The sequence below is a fragment of the Chenopodium album genome, chromosome 7 (assembly GCF_948465745.1).
Source record: "Chenopodium album chromosome 7, dcCheAlbu1.1, whole genome shotgun sequence".
NCBI classification, from domain to species: domain Eukaryota; kingdom Viridiplantae; phylum Streptophyta; class Magnoliopsida; order Caryophyllales; family Amaranthaceae; genus Chenopodium; species Chenopodium album.
In genome coordinates this window covers 66,949,450-66,976,687 of record NC_137840.1, presented here as the reverse complement: position 1 = coordinate 66,976,687, position 27,238 = coordinate 66,949,450, and the positions used below count along the sequence as shown (strand labels likewise).

Sequence of the window (27,238 nt, the reverse complement as noted above, 5' to 3'; positions counted from 1 at the left end):
TAAAAAGGGGAGACTTCGGTTTATGGGATGCTTATACCTTAAATTAAGGCTTTAAGAGCAAGATTCGCTATTTGTTAGTTCTATCTATCCTTCAACTATCAAATTTTAACTGCTTGTTTACCAGTATCTCTATTTCCCCACGTCCGTCTTTACTGGGTTATGCTTCCTTTCTCTTTTCAGAATTTAATTATCAATATTACAATCGTAATTCTTGTGTGAGACGGTTTTGCCTTAACTCATAAGATAAGGTAACTTTTATGATTAACTTGCAAATTGTGGGATACTATTCGGAAATGGAGTAATGTTTTTTGTTCTATATCATGGTATGAGACCTTAAAATGTTAGTACGAGTGCATGTTTTAGGGGTATGGCTTGGCTCGGGGTAGGGTCAACGACAAAGCACGGACATACCATCCAAATGTTGTACTTGTACTAAACACAACAACGTCGACACATGTTTGTGTGGATTAATTAGTGTGCAATTTTTGATATACCAATTGGACAGGTACAAAGCAGAAGTGGTAAAACATTTTGATTAATCATTGAACTGAGTTAATATTTTGCATTTTGCAATTTCTTTCATGTGTTTGGTGTGTGAGGAAGAATTATGAAATTCATGATTTGTATGAATACATGATATACATGTAGACGATGTAGTCAGTGTTAATTGACTAGTGAGTCATAAGTCTCGTAAAAACTAAACCCTCAAAACTATTCCATGTGTTAAAAGATCTTTAATGCAATTATGAGATGTAGTTGTAAACTTCACTTTAACATGATTTTACGAGGTGCACCTAATTACCTTAATTATATGTATCAAATATTGTAGCAAAATTGTTTCAAAAAAAAAAAATATTGTAGCAAAATAATTAGCTTAGGGTTCGTTTGGCATTGCTGTGGTTTTCTGTTTTTTGGTTTTTGGTTGTATAAAAGTATATGATATATGTCATATAATGAATAAAAAATTATTTAAATTTATTAAAATCATAATAATTTTGAAAACTGACAACAAAAAAGTGGAAACAGATTTTTCTTATTTCCTGTTTTTGGTTTTTAGTTTTAAAAAAAAACAGAAAACTAAAAACCAAAAATGATGCCAAACAAGCACTTAGGTTGAAGTCCTCAATTTTAGAAAATATTGGACAAAGTATTTGCTTTTTCTGTTTTTTTTAGTAGTAACATTTGTAAATTTGTAGAATTTACGTTATTCTATTTGACCACTTTTGTTGATTTTCATGTTAGAAAGAATATAGTCATGTGTGATTCTATTAGTTTATTTCAATTTATATTTTCACAACATCAATTTTTATTATATTTTACCTATCTTTAATAATTAGAGATACAAAGGGTTAAAATTATGCATTGACAAGTATAAAAGTCAAAATGTTGCAATTAAAAGAGAACGAATGAAATTCAACATAAACCTAATAACTTTTTTGTCTCATATATAGTGAATTACTGAATACATAAATGAATAGAATGGGTTCTAAAAGTAGTCTCCAATTGACCTAATAATTAAAAGTTCTCATACATGCCTTGCAATTGAAACCTTCTCAAGCTTCTTTATTATAGTTCACTTCTCATTAGATTTTGTAAAAAGTTTTCGCGCAGCCAATACTATTTGTCTTGATTACGTTTGTGTTAATTCATGTACATGGACAAAATAGTACAATTGTACTCACCTATGACCTACCTCATGCTTAGATTAGGTCATCACCCAAATTTGGGTACCTCTCCTAAAAAATACCGGGATTTTTCAAAGTTGGGATGATTATCAATTACTCACAAATTCTGAATCTTTAAGTAGAAGAAAGTATTTCTTTTTTTTTTTTTTTTACGTATTATGTCTGTTTTAAAATATATGCCCCAATTAAATCAGCACATTTGTTAATGTCAAACTTTAATAAATAATATCTTTAAGGAAATTTTTTAAATTACCACCCAAAAATGTAACCATTTTCGAACTAACCACCCGTTTAATTTTTTATTTTAAATTACCACCCCTTAAATTAAATAAATGCTCAGATTACCATCCATTTAAAAAATCCGGTGGATTTTCTGTCTGTGGACCCCACCTAACGCTTATTTTGACCCTTTTGACTGATTTTTTTCCCGAATTTTCTCTTTAAAAACGCTCTCCTAAATTCAATTCACATTTTTCTCTTTGAAATTTGGTAGAATTTGGTGAAGGAAATGTGAATTAAAGTTTAGAGAGCATTTTTAAAGAGAAAAATCCGAGAAAAAATCAGTCAAAAAGGTCAAAATAAGTGTTAGGTGGGGCCTACAGACGGAAAATCCACCAGATTTTTAAAATGGGTGGTAATATGAGCATTTATTTAATTTAAGGGGTGGTAATTTAAAATAAAAAATTAAACGGGTGGTTAGTTCGAAAATGATTATATTTTTTGGTGGTAATTTAAAAATTAACCTATTTTTAATTATAAATAAGTATTCAATAACTACAACCGGTTGAACATTTCTGTGTCCTTTAATTTTTTTAATTTTTTTTTTTAAATCAAGGCTTTAAGTTAGATTGGGTGACTAGCTAAGTAGCTGAGGCTACAAAGCTAAATTAAAGCACAAACATTGATACATGTCCCTATGCTGAACTAATTAGCCCTAAATTGAAGTAACAACTCTATTTTTGCGCTATAATTACAATTTTCTTATTACTCAATGTTAGTTGTTACAATTGCGCTTTAAAAACAAATCTATAAAGATAATATGGAAAAATACGTCATAACATTTGATTTTTATGTAAGTTGTGGTGACTAAACATGATGTATAATTGTATACAATATATCATATATCCGTGATATACAAGACTTAGGGCTTGTTCTGATTTACTGAGCTGAACTGAACTGATTGGAGTTGAGCAGAACTGAACTAGATAGAGCTGAAGCGAAGTGTTTATGAGAGAAGGAAATTTGAAACTGAACTAAATTGGTTGGAGTTGAGCTGAAATGAACTGAAATTAAGCTGAAGAGAACAGGTCTTTATTACTATTTTGAAAGTGGAGCACAAGCACGACATAGTACATAATAATCGGGGGTAATGGTTCACCTATTGTCTTGACTATCAAAAACTCGAAAATTCAAAGGGCGTAGACTCAGGCTGGATGACTACCTAAACCTTGTGAATTATGATGTGAAGCTAAATTAATGGAAAAGGGAGATTATATCATTACAATTAACTCAAACAAAAAACAATTATTCGTGACGTGAAGAATGAAGAGATATGATACTTTTGATTAGGTGAAAAATATACTCAAATGTATTCAATTATTCGTGCTATTAAATTCCAAATTAGTTCAGCTACGTTTGGAATTTGTTTTGATCTAGGAAGATAGGAGCCAGATTTGGTCCATGAATGCTATGTGTCTTTTCATGCACATAATTGTAGTACTACACAAGTATTTAAAAAAAAAATTATAGTGAAATACGTACTAATTAATTTAACTATTACTATTAATTTATTACTCCGTGAAGGAAAAAAAAAAATTCTCAATGTATACAAGAAAACACATACTGACCTCTTGTTATATTGAAGATAATTTTTACTCAAAGAGGTCGTATTTTGAAAGAAAAAAACCCTAACAAAAGCAGCATTTATTGGTAGGAGATATTGCAATTTTTTTTTTTTTTTTAAAAAAAAAAAAACCTATTATCGTAAATTTTTAATGGTTTTTTTTAAGTGAACGAATGAAAAAATTATGGAACACCCTAATTATTTATATATATACTTCTTATTGACCATCGATTTATAATTACTGTGTCAAACATTATTTATTTATTTTTTTTTTAACTTTTTGTAAAGTTTTGACTTCATTACAGGCTTACAATTGTAAAAGCTACTTGAAAAGTTACATCCAAATCGCACTTTAACTTGCAATGACATATCATTCATTTATTTATATAATTTCTAGAATTATTTGTGATGATAAGGAGAAAGACCACGACCAGATATAGACCCTCGCTATTTCTATATAGATCACCAAATAGGCAAATACACTACTTAGCTCACTTATTAGGAGTTTTAGGCAAGTGCCCAAGAAATAGGGGCAAGATCACCAAATTACCAACCCAAGATATAGTGCATGGCAATCTAGAAAATATAGAATCATGTGATGCAACTAAAAATGCGTAGTAAATAAAGAATTAAAAGTAGCAACACTAAGTCAGGCTTTAAGCAAAATAGTTAATTACTAGCAAGCGAGCTAGCTTTATGTTTAAGCACCAATATTCTTCAATTCCTCTGTAAAAGCTAACTTATCGATGATCGAGCTTTTCCTCTCTTCACTCTTTGCATTAACTCCTTGAGTTTTACGGAGTCGCATGTTAATTTTAGTTATGTTGGCTTAATATGTCTGTGTGGCAAAGTTCGACTCTTGAATATGTACCCGTATTAAACCCGTTATTTGTAATATAGGCTATTTAGCCACGAACAAGTCTTTCATGCTAGCAGGCTAATTGTGTGGGTTATTACTTATTCCGTAAACTTGTACATAATTTGATAATACCTTTGTACTAGATTTTTGTATGGAAATTCTAAAAGGCTAGTGTGTAGAATGCTCCTAGAAATGATTTTAGAATATTGTAGTATACTTTAGAAGGATATAACCATTTAGGTACTTAGCAAGGAGGCCTACTATAAATAAAGAACATCCTAAAAGAATTAAACATTAATATTGATCTCATATGAGGATTATTCGAGTTATTTGAGCTCCAAAACACAATTGTGATGGAGTATAACATGCTTATTTTTCCGTATTTTCCTAATCTATGAGTATGAATTTTAGCTGAAGTATTCCATACAAATAGACTTTACAAACACAAAAGCCCCTAAAATTTTGGTATTAAATTTTTTATTCTTCTATACTATTTGGAAAAGATTCAAACCATTAACGGCATATTTTAGACATATCAAAATATTATACCTAATAGGTATTCTATATACAATTCCTTATACATCATACATTAAAATGTAGAAAATGGATCTAATTATAATTACATAAATAATACAAATTAAATCATGATTGCATTGATATATCAATTTTAAACCCAAAAACTTTAGGATTCAAAATAAAATCTAAAGGGGTTAATTGTGATTATCGAGTTGGATAAATAATATGTAATGCATTTAGGGTTGATTTGTATATAAAAAATTAGAGAGATTTTGAAATTAAATAACATTGGCATGGATTATATCGTCTAATATAGTGGTTTGTAGTGCTGCTATCAACTATTGTTCAATACATTATGCAAAAGTTACAAATAACAATGGTTGCATATTAAATATCATGTCACCTTAGATGCACTTTTAGTGTGCAATTCAATTTATAAGGATGTTATTAATTGTATTACTTAATTTGTATGTTTTAGGATTAGTATCTATTTACATTTCCTATATACTGCAAGTTAAATACTCCCTCTGTCCCTTTTTTATTGTCCCATCCCACAAATCTGCTTTATTAAGAATTGGTAAAGGAAGAAAAGGAAGTGTGGTTCCAAGTCAATATTAGTGGGTTTAATTAAATAAATTGGAGAGAGAAAGAAGTACTTAAAATTAGATTAAGGCCTTGTTTGGTAAAGAGCTTTTTGAAAAGCTTTCATCTTATTGAGCAATATTAGAGGTTTGATCAATTTAAAAAGCTAATTTGGTGTTTGGTAAATAACTTATTAAAAGAGCTTTTTGGTTCCAAAAAGCTCTTTTTGAAAAAGCTCATTTTAAGAGCTTTTTACAATTAGCTTATTGAAGAATTAACTTTTTAGGTATTAAATACATTGAAACAGCTAATAATAAACAACTATTTAGCAAACACTTTTACACAATCAGCTATTTACAACTAGCTAGTCAAATAAGCTAATATAACCAGCTAGTCAAACCAGTTTATATAATCAGCTATCCCAATCAGCTAAAAGCTAATTACCAAACAGGGCCTAACTCTTCACATGGGAGGAGAGGTTCACAGTAAAGCAACTCATTTCCCACCAACTTTACAACTTTACAAGGTCACCCAATATTCTGAAAATTTTAAATTTTCAACACTTTTTAAATTTAGTACCCAAATTTTTGGAGGGAATATTTAAGCTCCCTTTTATACAAACACATGGAGGCAGTATAAATACAAACACCAGTCCCCTTAAGTTGTCTTTATTTCTTATTTGTTCTCTTTCCAATTTACAGTAACCTGAAAAATACACAAAATCAGATAAATTAGTAATTGTTCTTTCGGGGGGGGGGGGGTTCAAGGGAGGATTACTCTCAGTTTTTACATTATCGAGTAATTAGGCAACCGTTTTTTTCCCCATCCAGTGTAAACATGGAGACTTTTGATTTCCTCAGCTTAGTTGGTTTACATGATGGTGGACCACCATTGTTAAACACAAATACAAATCATCATTCAACCGACATTCATGAGGTAGTAGCTCAAGAATTAACAAGTCAAGCAAGAAGGCAACCATGTTCTCAGGCAACACTCAGAGTTCGAGGCAGGAAGGCAACCATTTTCTCAAGCAACAGACAACAATATTCAAGCTACACCTCAGGATTTTACCGAGCTTGTTTTCCAATTAGGAAATCAAGGTGTACCAGATGCAACAATACCTCAACCAACTATCCAAAGTCACACCAGGAAAGACATGACAGATTTGGAAAGGAAGGCCTGCATTGAGGGCCTCTTGCATGCAGCAAAACAGTTCAAGCTACCTGTAGGGGCCTTTTCTTCGTTTTCTCGCCTTTATGGTGTTAGTAGGTGGACAATCCAAAGGATTTGGAAGCATGTTAAGAAAAGTGTCACCCTGAAGCAAAGCATAAAAATCAGCAAGAATTATAAGGGTAAGGTGGGCAGAAAAGCAATCCAACTGATTGCTTCACAACTGATGGCGGTCCCTTTAAGAAAAGGGGGATCATTAGGTTTGTGGCAGCATCAATGCATATAAACAAGTCAACAATTGGAAGATTCGTAAAATGGGGCAAAATCAAGAGACATAGCAATGCTATCAAACCAACACTCACTGCCGTAAACAAGATTCAAAGGCTAAGACAATGCATACAACAAGTAATTCCAAGCACAATTAATACCATCCCTCGGTTCAAAGAAATGTACAATATTGTACACATTGACGAGAAATGGTTTTTTATGTCCAAAAATACACAAATATGTCAAAAAATATCTACACATTTGTGTCAAAAAATATCTACATTTCCTATATACTGCAAGTTAAGTATGTTTTAGGATTAGTATCTATCTACATTTCCTATATATTAAAAAATTACGAAATAACTAAAAAAAATCACGAACTGTTTTGTTACTACCAAAAATTTTAAAAGTTTTATTTTACTACCAAAATATTTTTAAAAATTGTTTTTTACCACCTACCGTCAAGGAAAAACCGTTTTAACGGTTAAAAAAAATTCTTTGATTTTCGTGCACAAAACATGTTGTTCATAGAGGTTTAGGGGAGCATTTTGGTTCTTTGGGACCAATTTAAAGTCAGAATTGACAAAAAATGATCGTAAATGCCTCGTTTTGTGTGTTTCACGCAAACTGAGGTATTTTTTAACACGCTAAAGGAAACATTTCAATTATTTTTTATCAATTCTGACCTCAAATTGGTCTCGAAGAACCAAAATGCCCCCAAAACCCGTAAAGATGATGTGTTTGGCAAGAAGATCGAATAATTTAAAATATTTCGTTAGATTTTTGATGGCAGGTGGTAAAAAGAATTTTTAATTTTTTTTGGTGGTATAAAACTTTTAAAATTTTTGAGTTAAGCACACAATTAGGTACTCAATTGTTAAAAATTTCACCTTTTAGGTACTCAATTATTTTTACTTTGCTTTTGGGTACTGAGTTAAGAATTCAGGCCAAAAAATTAAATCAGCCAAAGAATTCAGTACCTTGGGTTAAAGAATTTAGTACCCTTGGTTAAGTATGTGGGCCCCACCCGATTAAAAAATTAATATTTATATAAAAAAAATTGTATTAAATTTGACTAAGAAACTAGCCGTTGGTTTCTCTATTTAAAGAGGCATGAACCTGGCAGAAAATTCATCAAAAACAGCAAGAAAATTCATCAAAAACAGCAGCTTAACCAGCAACAAAACAGGTTCATTGAGCGTGTTATTTAGGCATAAATTCTGCAAGGTTTTGCCAGATTTTGTAGGAAAAAAAAATAAAAATAAAAAAACCAGAAACAGAAGGGCTGCTGGTTCCCCCTGCCGGTAGTTCAACTCTGCCACAAAATCAGCCATTGTTGCTTCTTTTGTCCAACCACAAAATCAACCATTGTTGCTTAACAAATTCATCCAAAACCATTTGTAAAAAAAAAAAAAAAAAAAAAAAAAAAACAAAATTCGAAAACTCAAATTTAACACAAAAACCACAACCAATCGACATCATCAATTTGTTCAAAAAAAAACCCCAAAATTCGAAAACCCTAGGTCGCAACAAACATCAACAAATGGGCAAAAAAACCAAAATTTATATCAAATTAACAATATAAACGATGAGAAATTGAGCTTACCTAAAAAAAATGGCGGCTTTTGGTGTCGTTTTCCCCAGATTCGAGCACAAAGGTTGCTCGTTGTTCTTCGACGTTCGCAGCAAAGTTTCTAGAAATGGGAAAGAATAAAGGAGCAAAAAGGGGAATAAAGAAAAAGAAAGGCAAAAAAATGGGTTGACCCGCGAATTTTTTAATCGGGTGGGGCCCACATACTTAACCAAGGGTACTAAATTCTGTAACCCAAGGTACTGAATTCTTTGGCTGATTTAATTTTTTTTGGCCTAATTTCTTAACTCAGTACCCAAAAGCAAAATAAAAATAATTGAGTACCTAAAAGGTGAAATTTTTAACAATTGAGTACCTAATTGTGTGCTTAACTCAAAATTTTTGGTTAACAATTTGTGATTTTTTTTTTGTGGTAAAAGTCAAAAAATTCTTTTAAAAAAAATTACTCATGTAATCTTTATCATTTTGCATTCTTTGTTCATTAACTTTGCTACACTGACAAAGTATTAAACAAATCAGCAATATAATATACAAACTTGGCCACCATATTTAAAGTTCGAGGCTACCATTGATTTTATAATTGGTATGCCCCAAATTTTTCTTCAAATTAATGTCTTTAGTTGATAATAAAGATCACCAACAATAGGGTGATTACAGTCCGTCCCTATAGGTAGGGTTTAGTTGGTTCCCTATTGTTTGTTTGTTTTTCATGTGTGCATGGATACAAGTTGGAAGATTTGTCTTACAAATTTGTGGAATTACGGTTTTTTTTTTCTTATTGAGGGGAAATGTGTCTATTGGTATAGGAGTCCAAATTTAAAAGATTTGTCTTGTAAATTTACCGATCATGATGACCAATCAAGTTTTATAACTTTCACGACTATACATCAATGGAGTTTCGTCAAGAACAATGCAATGACATCTAAAATTAATCAGGAGTAGTTCAAAAGTGATACTATTAGTTTAAGGGTGTTCAATACTTGTTTTGTGAATTTAGATATCTTAAGGATGACTATTGTAAGTGTTGAATGACTATTATTATTTAATGAAATCACTCATCCTTATTCCATTAAAAAAAATAAGGAGTATTAACAACAGTGAAGTAGGGTTGTTCACATTAGGTATATTCCATTAAAAATATTTTAACGGTACGGTTACCGGTTAACCGCTAACCATTAATTAAATTGTAAATCAATACTTTTTTTTTGCTCATCCAATAGTTCTAACTCTAATATATAATTTAATATAAACATAATAAATTCCAACTAGTTGGATACAAGAGGATAAAGACTGTTTAGCATTAACTTATATAACTATATAAAATGTTTTTGCTCAAAAAAGTATATATATATATATATATATATATATATATATATATATATATATATATATATATATATATATATATATATATATATATATATATATATATATATATATATATATATATATATATATATATATATATATATATATATATATATATATATATATACTCAGAATAGTAACCGTAATCGTTAACCGCTACATTTAACAGTTCGGTTAACCGTAATTGTTTATTTTTAACGGTATAGTTAATTAACCTATTAAATGTGTCGGTTATACCGGTTAACGGTTACGTGTTATTTTTTTTTTTTTTTTGCACACCCCTACAGTGAAGGCCACCAATAATCTCATCTCGATCTCATTATAAGCTTTAAAAAAAAAAGAAAAAAAAAAAAAGAGAAGGTATTGCCTGCGTATTTAAATAAGTGAAACGTTTCTCTTATGCTTTTAATACTGCTATTTATGAGCTTGTCGTCCCTAAACAAATAAAGGACCGGGGTGAGAATTCGTCCCAGAATCTCCTGAAATCGAGAGAAAAGCTCTAAACATCGAGAGAAAAGCTCTAAACATGTGAGCTATCCCTCACTGTTCGAATAAACATATTCGGAGATCAATAACTGAGTAATCATAGGCATCTCCCACATATGGTCGGGATCTAGCCAGAACTTGCAACAGACTACATAAAATTGGCAGTGTCATTCAACCAAGTAGTAACAATATCAATATGTGTTTATTACAAGACTATTTAACATTCTCATATACCCAAAAAAAAAAAAAAAAAAAAAAAAAAAAAAGGTCACTACGTTTCTAATTCAGGATGTTGCAAGTCATTATGTGTACACAGGCTGGCCATCCAAAAAATATTCTAAAGGGGAAAAATGAAATCAAATGGCACAAATTAAATATGTAAGATTTTCGTTACAAAATTCTACAAGTGATACAATGGAAGCAACAAGCATATATCATCATTCCATGGCTGCCTGGCTGGCACAATTTCCCAGCTGTATGAATCCGAAAATCATCATCGAAGCACTGACTTGATATCCAGGCATATGTATACCCATCGGCATCACTAATCATAACTTGTTATCTTTGACATTACCCTGTTCATCACATATGAACCATGGATACATCCTTTTATAGCAAATCCATAAGTGGTGGTTGCTCAGAAGCTGGCTTACGTGTACCAGTAGCCATGCCAGAAGAATGACCATGAGCTCCTCTGCCTCTACCCCTCCCTCTACCAACAGCAGTGGAGGGTGGTGGAGCTAGTCTAAGGGCATTATGGTCAGTTTTGGGAGATGAGAAAATGGAACCAAGATCTTTCGAATTCCCTGAATTAGATGTGCCATGATTTTGTTTCAGAGCACCTAATGGCTGCCCATATCCTAGCCCGTTATCAAAAGCCAAGCTATTCAATCCTGAAACTCCCTGATATTGTTTTGATGGCTCAATAGAACTTGGAGTACCAGAAGACCAGCTTGAGAAATTGATGTTCTGGGGAGTTGTGCTGTTTGAAGAGCCTGTGCTATAGTTGGAACCAAGCTTGTTAGTGGATAGTCCTGAAATTCCGTTGTTTGAAATTCCAGAACCAGTAGGTCTAGGGGGCCAGTCAGCAAAAGGGTCAATTTCATCAAAACCTGCATTAGATGCTCCCTGATTTTGCATCTCATTATTACTTGTTAGAGAGGTTACACCAGCTGTACGAGGTGGCCACTCAATATCAATAGACGGGCAAGAATTCATCAGTTGTGAATCAGAAACAGAAGGTAACACGGATGAATGGGATTGCATGGATACACCATTCGTCAAACGATTCTCATCAACAGGCTTCATTGAAGATGATATATTTGTTGGATAAAATTGGCTAGATGTGTCCGATTTCTTTGTGACAGGCCAGTCTTCATCCCATGACTGCCCCTTCTTCACAGCTGTGGCAGACAGTGTCCCATTCATTTCTTTAGGTGGTGCCGTCATAGATCCTAGTGCAGGAGATGATTTAACCTCATGAATGCCAGAGTCAGACACAGATACTCCTCTTTTCTCCTCTATTTTCCTGTTATTAGACCAATCCCAGATAATCAAAATGAGAATCTTTGCTCCCATTGGACATCTCTATAAAGTGTAAATAGCAATATGCATTAAAGCAGCACATAATAAATTTACCTTAAAACGTCCTTGACAAAGGCCATATATTTTGCAAACTGCTGGACATTCAATTGCTGAGCGACTAGAAGAGGGGTGAGTAGAGGGAGAACATGTTCTGCCACAAACTCTGTTCCGTACTAAAGAATGAAGATAGCCAGAAGGAAGCCAGAGATAAGAATTAGTTCCAACTTCTAATATGGATTTATTAGTAAGCATAAAGCATCTTCAGAATGACAATAATACTGATTTCATACCTGTTTCAAGATAGAGTTAGCAACCGAAAGAGTACACATAAGAGTTGGCTGAGAACGGTCAACAGCTGTGCAACGTTGAATAGTTTGTAATATTTCTATGACAGAATTTTTATCGAGCGTATGAATCAACTCCCCTAAGCATAGCAAAGCATTCACTCTCACCTGCCCATCAGAAGCAAATTTAGCAAATATAACTGCACAAAATCCAGAGATGAAATCAAAACAGATGCTGGAGACATGAGAAAACAATTTAACAAAATATCTCACATCAACTGGATGTTGGAGGTTATCAAGCTAAGCTGTACTAAATACAAATTCATATGCCAATGTTTAATCTCTACTGGTTTCAGTGAAATTATTGCCCCAAAAAACTTCTATGTAGATCATTTCCTATTAAAGCAAATACACCTGTTCAACATGTTAACAATTATTATAAAAAGTCTCAGGGCACTTAGAAGGACCTCATGTCCCCAGCAGGATGGACGAGAAACTGATTTTGTCAGTGTGCTATTGATGATTTCATGGGTTACTAGCATCATTTTCCAAAAACAATGAGTGAGTTCAATTAATATAGCCAGAGTTCAAAGTCCAAGAGACCGCCAATAATCTGTAGCATACGGAAAGTGTAACGACATTGAACGGGAGTTCAAAATGATTACAGTGCCCTTCTCAGTGATATGATGTCTTCTATGATAAAACGAGGAGTAGGCTCACGTTTCAAAGAGTCGGTGTATTTCACGCTAATCTTTCCATTCCACTATATGCCAATTAGCAACAATTAATACTCCTATTAGCTGCCACAGCATGTCATCTTATGAGTAGTACTCAAATACTGCCAATCTTTTGACACTCCAGCATCTACTAATGTCATCTAAAGCACAATAAGATACTGACATGATAAACCACATATATAGAGGAGAAGAATAGAAGATGAAGTTACTTACAGCAGCAACAGTAGTCTTGAGAGCCAGGCCATGTACACGAGTAACTATCGCTTGCTTCACTAACTGTACCAATGAGAAGCAGGAAAACATTATAAGAGGTATGCTAAGCAACCAAAATACAATATAATTAGGTACATAAAAATAATCTATTAGCCCACTTATACCGGAGAGAAAAGTCTATCAAAGAAAGTGCCCCACAAGCTAATAAATCTATCACATAGCAAAATGCCTATCCTCTCATAGAAATCTTTAACCTTTTCACATTTAAAATCATCTCCCAAAAAGAATTTTAAAAAAATTTAAAAAAATCCTTGAGAGTCAAACCTGAGGATCCAGAAGCTTTGTCAGAGAAAGTGTCCTTTTCAGAACTTCCTCTTGTATGCGGGGATCAGTGTCATCATAAGCACGAACAAGCATGGGAAGAACACGTGAGACTAGATCTTCGTGATTACTCTGAATGGTTTTTGAAAAAAAAAAAAAAAAAAAAAAAAAAAAAAACAGAAGGTCAATGGCAGGCATAAAGTCTAAGCACATAATAATTCACATAACTAAAGTAAATGCCGAAAATCAGACGACAGTTATTACAGCAAGACAGTATCAGGAAAAATAAATCATAATCCCAGGCATGTAAGTAATTTTCATTATCCAGGCCTTCAATAGTCCTAAATGAACAGTAATTATCCACACAATAAATGCATTCAGATCTATGTGGCCCTTAAGTTCACATATAAGGGCCTATATTAGCAAAATCATACAAGAATAGAAGTCACATGCTCCACACAACCAAAAAATAAATAAAATGAAAGAGAGCAATGATACCACAAACACCACTAGTTCCTGAACATCCTAGGCATGTATAATGCTTGCTTTAATGTCAAAGAAGACATTGACATACAATAACTTACATCTACTTAACAGGGAATGACATCCAAGCGCCCAAAAGTTTAAGATCAAACTGTGCAAAGATACACACCAACTTACGCTGCTAGGACAAAATTTGGCTCTGAGACTAACCTATTTCTAGATGATCCTATGTATACTCCATCCATGTTTTTCAATTCTAAAGGTAAAAATTTGTTCAATTCCTCTACGTAACATGTCCTTCCTCATTTCTCTTCCTGGGTAATACCCCCTTTCTGATCCGATACCCTTGAGATTTGGCACAGAAATGCATGACTACTAATTCATTAGAGCATCACATAAATCACTATAATTATATTAGTTTACAAGCACTTTGATTATGCCCCCTCATCATATTACCCTAATGGACACCATTTCAAATAAAGCTATACTTCTCATCTTAAGAATGCCACATTCCCCCCACTACCCAGCCCAAATATTTCAAATTCCCACGAGTCTTCAAATTTGTGCCAAATCCTATTGTGAAAACAGTAAAGGGAAAGGAAGTACTTTTAAATGACTGAAATGTAAGACAAAAGCACTGTAAAGAGAGTACCCATCTATATATAATACACTAAATCCAAAGACACAAAAGCAGGTTTCCCTCCGAAAGTTACCCCCTAATCATAGCAAAATTAATGAAATGACTTGCTTTGGGATTTAAACATGAGTCTGGGGCATTAAGAATATACAAAAAATAATAATAATAAATAAATAAACATCCATTGAAATAAGCTTTAAATTAAGAGCAAAAAACAGTTAAAAATAAAGCAAAGCATGGCTTGGGTGCTACCTAATTTTTATTATAATCTGAATTCTAATATGCTCTGAAATGCATGAGCTACACCAAGTTATTATTACTGCTTGTGATAATGCAATTATACTGATATGGCATACTTTCTTTCACAACTTTGCAAAATTTAAAGTACAAAGAACTATTTCACCCAAAAAGCTAAAAAGGGACACTTGTTACGCAAGAACAAAATTGCGGGAATGGCAATTTAACTATCAAAATCCTAATTTACATCAGCTTCACGTATGCTTCAAGGAATTATACATAAAATATGGGATGCTGGATCCATAGAAATTCATGAGAGAAAATTGGCAATGAGTTTCCAAAATTACTGCTCCAAAGTTTTATTCATGGGATGTGCATGAAAAGAGGTATATGCAATCGAGAATAACCCACCATAATGTTACCCAAATAAGAGAAAGGATAATAATGTTAAGCCAGGAATTGGGTACTACCAAATTAACTACTCCATCCCTATTATTTTCAATCACATCCCCGTAGACGGTTAATGGGTTATGGTATGATGGATTTAGAGGTTGCTGCTGCTGATGCAGACAATAGATTACAGGGAGAAAGCAAGAGGGGGATTAAAAATAAAAAAGTCTCACAAGTGACATTCTATTCCCTTGAGAAATATGCTATTAACAAGGATACATAAGAGCCAAATTTTTACAAAAAAATATCTATTATTACAGCTCAGAACGAAGAATACAGCAAGAGGACAAGGTGCCCTCACAAATTAGGCCCTGCTCTCTTAAAATCTTCATCTTAACTGGCTTAATTTATTATAAAAAAAAATAATAAATAAAAAAAAAGCTCAATAAAAATAAATTGCAATCAGTTATACAGTAATAATTTTCAATTGGTAACAATAAGTTTCAATCAATTAAATTAAGTTCCATCAGTAAAAATAAATTTTATTTACCAGTAAAATTCAGTTTTGGTTAGTAACAAAAAACAAAAGAAAATCAGTTTCAAAAAGTTAAAATAATTTAGATTTCAATAGAATCAATTGAATTAGAACAGGGCCTTAGCCTAATTCTTCTTTTGAATCCCCCCAGTCCTTTTTTAAATAATATATACAAAATTACAAATAACGATAAACTTTAAGACCGCTTATTCCAATCTATAATAACTAGTTCTTAATCCAATCTATAGTAGCACACAAATCATATGAAAATAATTTACTAGGGGAAAAAAATTACAATTTCCCATTCCCACTCCCTCCAAGAACTCCAATTTTTACTTCCAAAATGCCCTCAATAAATGGGTTTAAACTCACAATTTGACCAAAATAGACAGGAAATAAGCAAATGGGCAGGGAATAAGCCACTCAGCCTATATGACCAAAATTGCCACTAATGGACATATATCTAACTAATATACCCCCGACTTTGATATGCCTTACACAAGACTTGGAATCATAAAATTCTCCATCCGAAATCCCACTCCCAATTCTCAAACTGCATATTTTATACTGAAAAACCACCAGCATGCTAGAACGTATTAAAATCAGCAGCAATTTGATTTCCCTAGTCACTCTATGGTGGAGATCCGTTGTGAGATAGCATAGAGTTGTCTAATAAGTGCAACAAAGTAAAGACTGGCAATTGCTAAGTTGCTAATTATACGGCATATGCTTCAACTTTGTAACCCCAGGGTAGCTTTTGGCCAAACTAACCCATCCGTATCTCCTCTGATTCAAAGAGAAGCACAGAATTTTATATAACTTGCCAAGGGATATCGAGGAGCATATGAAAACTACCAATCATAGGCATCTTGATAGCAGGACAAGGAAGCAAAAGGATCAACAAATAAATTAGGCTAGCTGTATCACCTTGTTTATGATCAGTTCAGCATGCTTCACAAGCAGCAACAGTGTATCACCAGAAGCAGAACTTAAGACTGGGACAAGAGCTGGCAAGGTTGATAGCCCAAATTCTTGTTTGTCCTACATTAAAGTTGAATTCATTATATGTGTAATATTCCAGTTAGAAAACATGGAGAAGAGCAGTAATAGAAAATAAGTATCCTTTCATTGCTCAACAATATTATCAGCAAAGAAAGCCCATAAAGATAGAAGCATACATCAAAAGCCACTTCAAAGTTCAGATACTCGCTGGTATCCGCCATACAGATACCACCACAACACCAATCACATAATTATTATAGCATTACAAGGTCAAAACTTGCTCAAAGATTGCAGAACTGATAATACTGAACAAGGCAAAACAATGGCAACAATCTAGATCAATTTTGATTAAACCAACCAGTCAAGCAATAATGTCTGTACCTGAGACTCAGCTATCATAAGGACCATCGGCAATATCATTGATTGTATTACGACATTGCGAAGTTCAGCGCAAAGAGGTGGAAGAACCTGCACAGAGCAGAGTAAAAAGGTATATCAGATTCTAAAGGATTCACATAGCATGGGAAGCTCAGCTGGATGTCAGCAATCTGTGAAATCTAAAAACCTTAAATGCAGCAGTAAAGAAAGTCAAACCTTATACCGCAACACTCTTGAGTCAAAGTCCTTCCACATATCTGACAATGCTTTCAAAAACTCAGTCTTCTGCATGTTATCTCGCTCCTGCAAAACAAATCATTTATTTTATCAATAATCTTATTAAGGCAATTAAGGTGAACCTGCAAAACTGAAGGGAAAACAGATGATTCTTACAAGCAAGTGGTCCAAGAAGCGAAGCGCCCGCAGTCTTGTATCATCTCGAAAGAAAGATGAACCTGCAATAGATTTGAAAGATAAATAACTTCCATTAATTCACAATAACAATACCAATATGACAATATGGAGCTGCCACTCATTATGACACTTCAAACAAAATCAACATTTTAACTACAAGAAACAAAATGCTCTATCCCATTACGAGACAGCTCAGATAAGATTCTAAAAACATTCTAGACTGTCATGGATTTTCCATTTATTATGACATTTTTATCATTTACTCCCTCCCTTCCTTAAAATAATGCCCCATTCCCAAGTAATAGACTAGCCTAGGGGAAAGGACACCACTACTATTGCATTATAATTCAGCGAGGTAGCTGAGAGATTGAAGGCCTGGAATCGTAGCACCATTGTTGATGATTTAATTACATCAGCAATAAATCAATTATCCATTTCCCAAATTTGTTGTATTCCAAAATATTAATTTTCTGTCTAGTACATCTATATTCCAGAGTATCATCTAAATCTTCATTTCCTTTTAACTTCCATCTCAAAAATCTTGGTCTATTATAGCCCCTCATTTCACATTAAAAGTTGTTTTGAGTGAGTAGAAATTTCTTTCACTTTGCATACAGGGGATAAAGTAGGGAGGAAGTTGTGGAGCACCTGCTACATAATACAGAGATAGCACAATCTTCAACAGAAAAACCAAAAAGGACTGGTGCAATCTTCTGTAGCCAAGGGGAATATCAATAAAGCATATAACTATCTTACAAGTATATACAGCACTTTAATGAGAACTTATGCAAGAGTCCTGCCCCAAAGAGAAAAATGAATCTATGCTTGGTCTTCGACAAATTACGAGAGCTAAGGACATATCATTATTACATATAATGGAAAGCCTATTATTTAAATTCATATCTTTTACAAAGCCTGACTAGATAAAATTCACTAGACCACTGAAAATCAATGGAAGAGTAAAACTTTTGAAATACGTAGAAAGCAAAACTACCATAAAAATACTAGCTTTTAGCTACTCCCTCCATCCATGAAAAATCTTCCTGTTAAGCTTTGGCAAGCATATTAAGGAATTTAGTAGGATAGGTTAAGAATGACTAAGAGAGTTAGTGGGGGGATCCAATTCACATGAGTCAAGTAATTCTAATTTAAGTAACAGAACAATTTTTATACCCCTTTTATGGACATCCTAAAAAGGAACAACAAATATTTAACTGTTGTGGTAATGTAGACTGACTTGTGATTTGGAACAAATTTTCGGCTAATATACCTCTTAAATAGAAAAGTAAGGAGTAGAATCTTTGTGCAAGCAGTTAAGGAGCCAAAAAAAAAAAAAAAAAAAAAAAAGGAAAGAAAGAAGAAAGAAAGCATAAACCAGGACTAATAATCCAATAGAAGGAGTACACCCAGTACCTGTAAAATCCATAGCCGAAGGCCTCATAGACTCATTGGATGAAAGCATCCTTTGTAGGTCAGGAACCAACTCTGCTGGGATGGATGAGAATGTTTCACTAGTTAAATAGTTCAGCGTATTCATGTACTGTCAAAAAAGAACAACTATTTAGAATGATAGACATACTACACATCATTGATCAAAGCAATTCCAATACACGGGAAAAATGGCCCGAGAAGAAACAAATGGATTAATTAAGAAGTGGTCTAAATAAAGATCCATCAGAGGGCATCTTTGATCGAATTATCTGCCCAAATGTCTAAAATATCTAAATGACACAGGTGAATAGTATGCAAAAACCTTAAATCTTTTAGTATATGTAAAGAAAAAACTGGTCGAATACAATTCAAATCTATAAGTGCAAAAACAGGTACTCCTCAATAACAGATGTTTCAGAGCTTCAAACAAAGACAGAAGAAAAGCAACAACAAAATTTAAGGTTATAAGTAACATTCTTGGTTCTTGCTTTTATTCTCTTTTATCAGCTCCTACACCTTCCTACCTCCATCCCCTACTCAAAAAGTATGAAGTATAAATTAAATGGAACTATCCAACAAAGGTACAGAGCAATTTGAGATATAGTAGGGGATGACTCTTAAACTACCTTACTAAACAAGATTAATCCATCAATGAATGTACACAAAATAATAACCTTGTTGGTCATAAAAAGTCAGAACACAGGAACCAAAAAAAACATCAATATTTCATATCTCAAGTTACAATTTAATGAGATACCATCTTGACATTGTTGTGGCAGTCCAATAAAGGCTTACGAGCAATCAAGTGATAGGCAAGGCATCCAAAACTGAATATATCTGACGAACAACCACCTGAAGATTCTTTACTGCGAACCAGCTCAGGGGCAGTATAGTTAAGAGAGGGTTGGAGGGGAAGTATAGAATCCTCCTCGTCATATTCCTGCAAGTCAACCCATTAAAGATAAGTGTTCTTAGCACAAAATGGGGTAGGCATAGCCAAAAAAATTTAGCCAAAGATATTACATCTGTGATCTTTCAAAAGAAAAATGTTTAGATTTCAACACGTCAATAGAGGTAAAAGAATAACTTACAGCATAGTGGAATGCCTGCGCACTTAATGAAGCTCCAGATGCCTGATCAGTGGAAACTGCAAAACCAAAACCACCAAGCTTCCAGGCTCCACTAGCAGTAATTAACACACTCTGCAACAGTAAACAGCTTTAGATGACACAGGTTGATAAGATAATAACTCTTTCATCTAAAAAAAAGGCAACAAAAATAAGACCTGCCCATAACAGATTGCAGCAAGTTTTGGTCTCCTATAATAATTTGACCTTATGTGTATTTCAATAAAAGGCCTGGTATGTGATAACTTGTTATTTGGTATGATTTTAGAGTACTTTTGAACCTTGTTTTCGTGAATATTCGACATCAAAGTTCATTATTTATCCTATTTTTATACAAATTTTGTACCATCCATGCTTCACGGGTTGTTTGTGTTTTTGATGTAATGTAGCTATTTTTAGCACTATATATGGACGTGATCAAGCATAAGTGAACAAGGTGAAGGGCAAGGTAGGTTGATAGAGCAATGGAGGAAGAAGGATGAGTGCCTTAAAGAGAAATGAAAAGCTTTTTGAGAGTTTTGGAAGGATTTTTGCACTAAGGTCAACTTCAACTGACCATAACTTTTGTTCCACTATAACATTTTTAAGTGATTCAAATTGGAGATTAAAGTTCATCTCAAGAGCTTTCCAACGACTGGTCACATGCCTTATTCCGATGAGTAACAAAGAAGTTATGACCTTCCGAAAATAAGTTGTTTCGCCAGAAAAGGGCTACACGTCCGTGCCAATAAGTGGCACGTCCATGCCAAATGAAGCACGTCCGTGCAAGGTCAGGCAGTAGCTACTGGTCGTATTTTAACAGGTCTGCACGTCCGTGCAACCTTTGGCACGTCTGTGCCGACCTGTAGACAGGTCGTTTCCTCGTGTTCTCCGTCCTTTTACTCGGGGGTTATACAATACCCCTTTGGCTTAATTTGTAAGGGGGAAGATCTTCTTAGTGTAGTTTTAGCTTAAGTTAGGATTTTTAGAGAGAAAAACTCTCATTTTCTAGAGAGAGAAAGTGTGAAAAACTTGTTGAAAGCTTGGAATATGAAGAATTGAAGGAAGGAGACTTGAAGATTTGATTATTTCTTGCAATATCAATGAGAATTTCTTACTCTCTCTCTTATTTTATTGCTTTAATTGCTTATTTTTGTATCTTTTCTAGTTTTATTACTTGTTTATGTTAAATTAGTGTTTGATTTCATGTTTTTAGTTGTTAACTCCTTTGGTTTTGCAATTTATAATGATTTGTGAGTAGTTCTTTTACTTGGGATGGTTGAAACCATTGATGAATTCACAAATACTTGTTTGCATGTGTTAATTTAGCTAATGTGGGATGTTAATTAGTTAAGCTTAAGTGGTTTCATTGTTAGTTCTTGTAAGTGGCCATTGCTAGAACTATTTATCTAAGCTTTCTCAACGAAGGATTGAGAGATGAACTTGAGTTAGCTCCCTTATGCTTAATTGACTTGAAATTCCTTGAGAATGGAATTTCCAGTCAAGGGAATGTTTATGTCATCGTGATTATGCTATAACACTTGTTTTATGCTTTGTAACCAAACACTTGTTTTATGTCATCGTGATTATGCTATAACACTTGTTTTATGCTTTGTAACCACGAGAGTAGGTTGTATTTATGACTCAAGTAATCCCTCTTGAGAGAGTAGTTGGGTGCCTTAGATGACTTCCCCTAATTTATCCCCAAATTGCTATGTTTTGTATGTTAAATTGTAGTTTGTGAAGGACTTAATTGATGTATACCTTCCCAAGATCCTTTTTATTATTGTTTGTAGTGTTTCATTATAACTCAAAACCCAAAAACTTGACTTAGCTTATCACAAATCGATACTTGTTAGTGTTCCCCTTAGTCCTTGTGGGATCGACCCTTACTTGCCCTTTCTACCCATTAGAGAGACCAAGTTAGGTTTTTATCAGTATGTAATCTAACTTATCTAACGGCATCCAAGGAATTCAATCATAAACCATCAATATTTTAGGATAACCTTTTCCAGATATCAGTATCTGTGAAATGAACTCCAAATGAACAGAGAAATAGGTAGAAGAGATGAGGAGTACTATAGAAATTAGACAGGTGTCAATCAAACAAAAGATCAGACGAAGTAATTTCCAGAATATCCATTAAGAAAAGAAACATCAGGTCAAATGCACACGAACACCACTCAATTTGACAAAACAACCCAACGGGAACCTTACTCCAACATGTTCTATCACTTATGCAGAACAAAAACGCTAAACATGTCAATTAAAGCCTTAATCCCATGAGTAGTCGGCTACATGAACCAAAAGTGATTATTCCGTATATTTATCAACAAAAATCTTCCTCCCTCCATCCCCTACGATCAAATACCTCATCCTCATGCAAAACCATTTGCTTTATATCCTTCCTAACTCCTTCCAACCAAGTCATTTTCGGTCTCTACCTCTTTTAAGTTCTCCATGATCTCACTCTTTCACTCTTCGTACCGGAGTACCTTCAAGTCTCCGTTTTACATGCCCAAACCAATGCAGGCGAATTTCCCTTAGTTTCTCTGCAATGCCTACAACATTCACTTTCTTGCCAATAACTTCATTTCTAATTTTATCTCTTAGAGTGTTCCCACAAATCAATCTTAACAGGCGTATTTTCGTAACTTCCATCTTTTTAATGTGTTCCTTCTTAGTAGCTCAACATTCTCTACCATAAAGCAACACTTGGTCTTATGGCAGTCCTATAGAATTTCCCCCTTCAACTGTAAAGGAATGTTTCGGTCACATAACACTCGCGTGGTCGCTCTCCATTTAAGCTACCCCGACTTAATCTTGTGGGTCACGTCTTGATCAATTTCTGGATGATCGACCCAAGATAATTAAAACACCCTCTCATGGTCAAATCATGTCCGTCCAAATTCACTACTTTATCGCTTGTCCCCCTCTGTGTACCAAAGCGGCATACCAAATATTCAGTCTTACTCTGACTTAGCTTAAACCCTCTAGATTCCAACCTTTGCCTCCATTGCTCCAATATGGCATTAACCCCCATCTTTAGTTTCATCCACCAGAAAAGCCAAACTTGTGGAACACATAGATTTAGCCTACTTACAGCCAGAAGCAACATAGAAAATGCAGATGCTGAGATGGCATCAAGAAGGAAAACACTCTCTCCACAACCTTAAATCAATGTGCTAAATCCATAGGACTATAGGAGTCTCACAAGTTCAGAATGGAAAACATACGACTTTCAATCATACCACACACAAAGCATATAACACGAAAGCAACAAAAAGATCTCTTGACTGATTTAAATACTACACATTCATGTCATACATAGTTCAGAATTGTTTCTAATATATATATATATCAAACCAAACACATCTCTAGCAATTATAGGTGAATTCAAGGGACATGGTTATGGCAAGAGAAAATCAGTGCATCAGAAGGATGATATAGTAATTATGAAACCCCTGATATAGTACTGAGGAAAAAAAAATCCACTCACTCAAAATATTAAATTTTCCTCTCAGGTAATAAAAACTGTCTCTTCGGGTGTTCGACCAATTTAGGTTAATCTCACAATTGCAAGTCACTAGGAAATGTATTTCCTACCTGTTCAACAACTAGCCAGCAACTAATTTAAAACAATATAACACAATCTGCGTTGCTTCTTAAAGGTGGTCATCTCAATCTTCTTACAATCAATAATCACTCCATTAAAAAAAAAATTAAAAAAAAAAAAATTGTACTACTTCAACAATCAGCAAACCCCTTGTGCAAGTGTGCAACACATAATGACATAAACAAACATAACTTTCACTTCATCGAAGTAATCGATATGACAACATACTGGTTACACATTGCAACTGATCATCACAAATATAATCACTGTCAAACACGAAAGAAAGTTAATAACAAGAGTAACCAACCTCAGGAGAAATCGCTCTGTGAACAAGACGAGCATTATTATGAAGAAAATCCAATGATTCTGCAACTTGAAGCAACCCATGTTTGACTTCCAGCAACCCCATCTCCTACACAATTCCCCAAACAAACATGTACAAAAACTACATCAAAAAACCAAAAATTAAATCACAATTCAACTCCCAACAATAAAAAAAACATCAATCCACACTAATAAATTAAAAACCTTTACCATACCATAGCACTCTTAAGCTCCTTTGAAACATTCCCAACATTATGCAAATCCCCAAGAACATTAGCAACAGAAGCAAATAGCGGCTCAGTCACAAATGCCATTGCATTCTTAGTCTCATCGAGCGCCTGCACCACATGCACAACGCCAGGATGCCGAATTCTCACCAACCTCCCGGCATCATTCCTCAAAACATCCAAAAACGAATCCTCGGCCGCCTTCGATAACCCGGCCCGGGTTCGAGCCTCAGTAAGCGCCCTCTTATCAAGCAACCAAACACAAACCGCGGAATACTGCGACCCAACAGTAGAAGATCCACGAGGTTTCGCAGAGTACAATTTCCAAGCAAGAGCAGGACCTGCTGATCCAATCGGATCAACTAATTCGTAATCTTGTAAGGGTTTTGGACCTGTAACTTCTTGTACGGTTGTTGATACTGTTTTCTCGATTACTGCTGCTGTTTTTGCTAATGCTTGTGTTAGGGTTTTCATGTTTAACGCCATTGTTGAACAATCAAATCAATCGATCACTGCGAAATTCGAATTGAATTGCTGAATTGATGATAATAACAATTATTCGATTGTTAATTGTTGATTGGATCGATTGATTTGGATGATCGAAGAAATTTCGAGCTCCGCCGTGTACGGTGGTTTGTACGACGGAAGGAAGTTTGGGGGAAATTAATGGAGGAAGAAAGAGGTGATTTGTTGTTGATGTTGGAAGATTGGTGGCATCTCTTTGTCCACTTCAGCTTTTTTTTATTTAATTTGTTTTTTTTCGGGAAATTGATTTTGATTTTAATTTTTATTTTTATGGAAATTATTTATGGTTTAATTGGTTGGGATGACGTAGTTAAAGGCACGTGGGAAAGGTGAGGCGCCGACGCCCGACAGTACAACCAAATATTTGATGGATGAAGGAATTTGAAGGTGGGCAAATGTATAGTAATTGAATATTCTATCAAGGGAATTATATGATGGCCCAATTTGGTATTTTTGGGATATAACAACGTAGATGTTATACTCCGTACGAAGTATATATTTCCCGTGCTTTATACTACCTTTGTTTCTTTTTTTATTTAAGGGGGAGAAAGTATGTAGTAAAAATTACAATATTTTGACCAAAATTAAAAGTTTGGTGAGATGTTAATTACAAAGTTTATCATTAAATATGTTAATAGATACGAAGTAGATATTAATATAAAAGTTTCATAATATTAATATTTTTATACTTTTAACTACTCCGTAATATTTAATTATATACCTATGAAGTATAACTTAACTCAAACTAGTGTATGAGCTTTGTGCAAAGTTTGACTATTAGCCGGTTAATATATGAGATCCATTAGAGGTTTGATCAATGAGACATCTGTAATTTAGTTTTGAAACTAACGCATATAAAGTATTAGTTCCGAAGACAGATTCTGAATGTTAAGGGTGTGTATAAGTGTATAACGCATATAATGTAATTTTTATCCCTACCTTATAAAAAGTACAAGATTACTCTTATGAATAGTGTTATGTCAATTATGCCCTTTAAAATGTGTATTTACATATATACCCTCACTAATATGTATAAGTTTTTGTAATGAATAGTGTTTGGATAATTATACCATCTAGACTATTTATTCACTCTCTTTAATAATGATTACTTGTAAAAATAAAAAAAAAATAAAAAAAAGAATAGTGCATGGAATTTATACCCCTTAATATATTTGTTTATATATTTTTCTCATTGAAAAGTTGTCAAGAACTAAATTAGTGATGTAAGGTTAAATCGAAAGAGATTTTGGATATGGCTAGCTATTGCGCGCGCGGCTGCCCTAGTAATGTTAAAGGTGTGTATAACGCATATAATGTAATTTTGTGAGGGTGTGTATTTCAGGAGACAGATTAGGAATGTTAAGGTAACAAGGTACAAAGATAGTCTAAATTGATGAAACATATACTCCACGTACTAGATTAGTGCTTTGAAACATATACTACTACCAAAAAGAAAAGTTATTCAATGTGTTTTGTATCAAAATATTATCGACTAGTGTACCTTACTTCGGTTATTAGTTTTCCTAATCCGTAAAGTATAAAGGCTAGCTGGCGACCGACGGGCTGTCAAACATGTCGTGTCGTGTCGAGTTCGTGTTCGTGTCGATATTAAACGGGTTGAAAAACCCTTAACCCAAACCTAACCCATTTATTAAACGGGTTGAAAACCCTTGACCCAAACCTAACCCGCTTATTAAACGGGTTACCCGTGTAACCTTTTACCCATATAGTATGTAATAAACTATAATATTCAATTTCAAAATTAAAAAGACATACATCATTAATTCATTAATGATACTACAAGAGTTTAAAGTTAGTAATTTTAGCAAAAGTACTATAGGAATTTAAAGTTGGTTGCTTCTATTTTATGTGCCAAAAATTACCTAAATGTATACATGTTGCCAAGGCAATTTACAAAATTATAAGTTTAGAATAAAATTTTTGTTTTTTTTTTTTTAACTACTTAATTACTCCCTTTGTCCCTAAATTACATTTCTATTTCTAGCATTTATTCCTCACATCAATTAACTTATACTAAAAGCGAACCTAAAGTGACACTTGTCACGATGTTATAAAAAAATTTCCCGCCTTTTTTTTTTTTTTTTTGCCAAATTTTAATGACTTCCATTTTATAACCTACCATAATACTTATTTTCATTTTGACAACACATTTAATCCAATCATACTCAATTAATTTATTTTTTATTTTTATTTTTCAACATATATTTTATATACTATAAATCTTTTTGTTACAAATATATTAACATAGTTTAAAATTAAGGTATTGACATATATCATCATCCAAGATTATCATAATATTATTATAATTTTTTTTTCCTCCGACTTAAAATTTATTTTAATTAAAAATAGGAATAATAATATTGGTAGGATAATTTGAATAAATCTTACAAATATACATAACGTTTA

The 27,238-nt window shown here is 33.4% G+C and overlaps 1 protein-coding gene across 1 annotated transcript; it reads right to left on the bottom strand.

Annotated features, from left to right (window-relative positions):
* Window positions 1–10,509: 10,509 nt before the first annotated feature.
* LOC145639233 (SCY1-like protein 2 B) lies at window positions 10,510–24,965 on the bottom strand. The gene is made up of 14 exons (XM_081690413.1): window positions 24,275–24,965; window positions 24,043–24,147; window positions 20,105–20,215; window positions 19,771–19,953; window positions 18,996–19,122; window positions 17,562–17,623; window positions 17,385–17,471; window positions 17,172–17,258; window positions 16,716–16,829; window positions 13,510–13,638; window positions 13,186–13,248; window positions 12,242–12,403; window positions 12,006–12,124; window positions 10,510–11,895 (listed from the first exon to the last, which is right to left on the bottom strand). Exons 1-14 carry the CDS (start codon window positions 24,770–24,772, stop codon window positions 10,977–10,979), a joined length of 2,766 nt encoding a protein of 921 aa, XP_081546539.1. The 5' UTR covers window positions 24,773–24,965; the 3' UTR covers window positions 10,510–10,976.
* Between the last annotated feature and the right edge of the window lie 2,273 nt (window positions 24,966–27,238).